At 42.3% G+C, this 5109-nt stretch overlaps 1 protein-coding gene across 1 annotated transcript; it reads left to right on the top strand.

The window, feature by feature from the left end:
• The first annotated feature begins 778 nt into the window (after positions 1 to 778).
• LOC118798197 (lysozyme C-like) lies at positions 779 to 4440 on the top strand. Its single transcript, XM_036557568.1, has 4 exons — positions 779 to 998; positions 2161 to 2319; positions 2779 to 2854; positions 4180 to 4440. Exons 1-4 carry the CDS (start codon positions 869 to 871, stop codon positions 4244 to 4246), a joined length of 432 nt encoding a protein of 143 aa, XP_036413461.1. The 5' UTR covers positions 779 to 868; the 3' UTR covers positions 4247 to 4440.
• Positions 4441 to 5109: the final 669 nt, after the last annotated feature.

Here is a 5109-nt window from a genome sequence, read left to right as displayed (position 1 = left end):
GGCGGCACAGTGGCACAGTGGGTAGCGCTGTCGCCTCACAGCAAGAAGGGCCTGGGTTCGATTCCCGGCCAGGCGACCAGGGTCATTTCTGTGTGGAGTTTGCATGTTCTCCCCGTGTCTGCGTGGGTTTCCTCCGGGTACTCCGGTTTCCTCCCACAATCCAAAAACATGCAGTCAGGCCAATTGGACGTGCTAAATTGCCCCTAGGTGTGAATGTGTATGTCTGTCTGTCTGCCCTGCGATGGACTGGCAACCTGTCCAGGGTGTATCCTGCCTTCCGCCCAATGACAGCTGGGATAGGCTCCAGCACCCCACCGCGACCCAGAAGGATAAGCGGTTTAGATGATGGATGGATGGATGGATACAGGCCTGACGCAAAGCAACAACACACAAAATAGCAACAAGTTCAAAACAAGTTTCTCTTGTGTTGTAATAAAGTGTGTGTATTGATGTGATTTCAGAATCTTGTGGAAAGTGCAAGAAAAGGAGCAGAGACTTCCTCTCTTGTCAGCTGATCATCGCTGCCTTTGCTTCACAGCCACACATACACGTGCAGTTTGTGACCAAGAACAGTTTGAGATCTTTTTATCTCTAAATGCTTATCAGAAGTGCTGTGATTTTCAAACTATAAATTAAATAAGAGCCATATATTCTGCGCAATTTGTCCAATGAGGCCAGACAAGGAAGCAGTTGACTATAATAAAATACAACAATCCAACCAGGAATTCACTTTAAGGAAGTTCCAGAAAGAATTCCGATAAGTTGCTCAAAGGGTGTATATAAATATGTATATCACTGAGAGCTGCAAGACAGAACACACACAACGCTCAGTGACACTTCCAGACATTCATCCTCTTCCTGCAGCACAATGAAGATTTGGGTGCTCCTTGTTCTGCTGGCGGCGGCGGCCAGTGCCAAGCGGTTTAACCGATGCGAGCTCGCGAGAACGCTGAAAGCGGCAGGAATGTCCGGCTTCAGAGGCGTCAGTCTGGCTAACTGTGAGTGCTCCAAGAGTCTTTTCAATTACACTCCAAATCCAAACGCTTAGCAGTTCATTTGAGCTTTCTCCATTTTGTTCTCCTTTAGAGGAACAGACCTAAAACCTAAACATTTGGATTTGTTTATTGTGTTTATTGTGTATTGTGTTTCCATTGTACGGGAAAACCTACACCATGACGCACTGTGTACGCATCTGACTCTAGTACATTAACAGTACAACATCTATTATTTCAGTGGAGCAGATAATAATCGCTGTTGTCGGAGTAAAACCTCGTATCTCCAAAATGGTAACTTTACAGGAGAAGGAAAAAACCTGCTTTACTTTTAATGTAAGTCAATGGAACCAGACTTTTTTCGAAGTCATTTTGGGTCGTTTCTTTTGGTCCATTCATCATGAAATTTACACACAATGTGAGAGGACTACAGGCATTTTCAAATTATGTCAAAAACTGAAAAACGACTAAAATGGAGATACCAGGTTTTCTTCCGACAGCAGGGATATATACATATATGAATGAACAGTTGGTGCAGTAAAGTGCAGTAAGGTTCATGAACCATGTTAAGAAAACCACAGCTCTGCTATGGAACAGCACTGTAAACAAATATAGTGTTAAGTAAGTAAATCAGGAGGGTATGTACATTTTATATTCAGCTATATTTTGTTACTAAAATAATTCAGAAAAATACACGTTTTAAAAGGGCAATAAGAAAGGAATAATGTATATACAGTTTAAAAGAATTAGCTAGGGATGTATTTTCTGAGTGGACAACAAAGTGCAAAGGATATTAGCTCCTGCTAAATGCCATGAATGTAACTGCAATGAAAGCTAAATGTTTCACTCATACAGCATAACAGCAGCGTACAAAACACTAAATTTCTTCTGAAAGATCTACTAAGATGTTGAAATGCAAAAACGGCCTCAGCTGGAGCGAGTTCCTCTTAAAAGAAGGTGGAGTTTAAACTGTCGTGCAGCAATAATCAACTGCGCTGCATGTAGATTAGATTATGAAACACCTCAAATCACAAGATTTGTAAGTTGCTTCATTGCACAGCTAAACTTGCCTTACTTTTATTATTTTCATTAAAAAACTCATGAATTCATATTAAGTCAACTGTTCATGATCATTTAAACAGTGTACATTTTACTCCTTCATCTGTAGGGGTTTGTTTAGTCAACGCAGAGTCCAGCTACAACACTCAGACCATCAACAGAAACTCTGACGGCTCGAGGGACTACGGCATTTTTCAGATCAACAATCGCTGGTGGTGTTCTAATGGCCAGTTCCCCAGCAAAAACAACTGTCGAATCTCCTGCAGCCGTAAGAACATTTCTTAAAACACTGGGCCTCATTCTCTAATATGTTCCTAAGTTTGTTCTTAAGTGTGTTCTTGAGAAAAGTCCTAAGAAAAAGTCTCCGTCAGATTCATGACGTGTTCTTAAAGCGCAGAACTGTTCTCGCCTTTGTGCTCTTGAGTGTGTGTAGATTCTGTTCTTACCTAAGAACAAATCCCAGATAAGACAACATGGTGAATCTCAGAATCTCCGTCAAAACTGCGTTAGTGGGTTTTAAGAAGAAAATTTCTTAAGAACGGTAGGTGAACGAGGCCCAGTGTGAACAGTTAAGCATTATGTAATAATACATGTGTAATGACATGCAGTGGACAATGACACATTAACATAAACCACCATGCAGTTCTTGCTCAAATTCCACTCCATATTTTGTGTAACATGGATGAGACTCACGTAACCTAATCTTCATCCTTGTGTCCTCCGACAGAGCTACTGACTGATGACATCTCCGCTGACATACGCTGTGCCAAGACCATAGTGACTCGGCAGGGCATCTCAGCGTGGTAAGACCAAATAATCAGGTTTAAAGGGCCCGTATCGTGAAAAAAAACGCTTTTGTCTTTAAATAGAAGAGTTTGATGTTGCTAGGCAACCACTGTTAAAGTTTCAAAACATACCATCCACTCTCCAGTCCCTGCAGTCCATATATGGGAACTAAACTGAAAAAAGGCCTGCTTTGAATTAATTTTTTGTTATGTCACAAAACCAGAACAGGCTATTTATCATCATCACCATCATCATCTTAAACCACTTAATCCAGAGGGAGTCGCGGTAGCAGTAGGGAGAACAGAGAATTACAGACGACCCTGTCCCCTGCAACTTCCTTCAGCTCATTCCGGGAGACCCCGAGCCGATCCCAGGCCGACTTGGAGATATAATCCCTCCAGCAGGTCCTAGGGCAACCCAAAGGGTCTTGTCCTAGTAGGCTGTGCCTGGTAAACCCCCGCTGGGAGGTGTCCAGGGGCGCATCCGGATCAGATGCCCGAAACACCTCAACTGGCTCCTCTCAATGCGGAGGAGTAGCGGCTCTACTCCGAGCTCCTCCTGGATGACTGAGCTCCTCACCCTATCAAGTGTAGCCCACCACCCTACAAAGAAAGCTCATTTCCGCCACTCGTATTCATGATCTCATTCTTCCGGTCATTACCCAAAGCTCATGACCACAGGTGAGGGTCAGGATGTAGACTGACCGGTAAACAGAGAACTCTGCCATATGGCTGAGCTCCCTCTTCACCACTACAGTCCGGTACAGTGACCGCATTACTGCTGCCACCTGACCCAGCCTGCGGCCGATCTCACCATCCCTCTTCCCATCACAACATCAACAAGATCCCGAGATACTTAAACTCCTCCACCTGGGGCAGCTCCTCTCTCCTCACCTGGAGTGGTCATGCCATCCTTTTCCAGGGTGATTTATCAATCTTAAAAACATGGTATCAAAAAAGCCTATTTTTATTCAAATCCAGTCCTGGGCTGGTGTCCAGCACAGACTGGTCATTGACCAACTCAAAATACATGCAACAAACCTGCCAATTAACAAATGAGTTAAATCAGGTGAGTTAGAGCAATTAAAAAAACTACACTGTGCTGGACACTGGGTCTCCAGAACCAGAGCTGAAGACCCCAGTTCTAAAGGGATAAAGAGAAGCTGGAAAATGTAAAAATGAATTTAGACTGATTTCGGCACATAAAACCACATAAACATCACAAATGGAAAATAGGGGGGAAAATAAAATACATGAGAAATATAGGATACGGGCCCTTTAATAAACTCACAGAAAGAACCTGGCCAAATAAATGACTGAAATGTTTTTAATCTCTTTCTTAGGGTGGGCTGGCGTAGACGTTGTAAGAACCAAGATCTGAGACGGTACATCGCAGGTTGTGGAGTTTAAATGAAGATCGCTGAATGACGGACCGCAAGCTGAAATCAGGGCTTGAAGGAAAATTTCTGACTGACATGTGTTTGGGGGTTTGGACAAAGACTGAAGGGAAGGTGGGATTCACGAAATGATGAAATTAATGAACTGAATATAAATACATTTATTTAAAACCTGAAACAAATCAACAATAACAACTAGTGCAATAAAAAAACAAGCAAATAATGTATGGTAATTGTATCCAAGCGTATCCAATATGCCTGTCCTTCAGACTCGTCATCGCTGGTCCCTCCGTTGGTCTCTAAACAGTGTACGACATACTGTTGTCACATTAGTCCAAAAGATCACAACAATAATACGAAAACAAAACGAATAGCCTTTTAATTGCTGTGCTTTCTCAAAGCCACATACATTACTGAGCTGACACTTGACTGAGCCACAATGGTTTTTTTTTATAATCTCATACTTTGTATTAAAAAGTATTTTATTAATACAAAATAAAGACTTCCTTCAGACTGTATATATACATTCATTCATATACAACCATGTTATTGTTACCCGACAGTTAAAAAGTATGAAAGAATATTTTCCATGAACATATAACTGTATACTAAGCCACAAGAGGCCGTGCGTTACAGCAGTTTTACGCTTTACAGTCATTCCATTAACCTTTTGTCATAAAATAATGAACATATGATATCACAGCCACTGCTTAATGCAGAAACTTTCACTTCATAAGTACTTTTTGGTCCAAATCACCACCGCGAGTCTTATTTAGCACCAATCCAGCGGCGCCCTCTTCTCACGCTGGGGCTGAATCTCAAACGGCTCCCTGCTCCCTACATAGTGCACTACGTAGGAGCTTAAATACTGGATCC

The sequence above is a fragment of the Colossoma macropomum genome, unplaced genomic scaffold, assembly GCF_904425465.1.
Source record: "Colossoma macropomum unplaced genomic scaffold, Colossoma_macropomum, whole genome shotgun sequence".
In the NCBI taxonomy this organism is placed as follows: Eukaryota; Metazoa; Chordata; class Actinopteri; order Characiformes; family Serrasalmidae; genus Colossoma; species Colossoma macropomum.
Note: the sequence above shows the minus strand (reverse complement) of the source record. Positions and strands in the feature narration are given on the sequence as shown.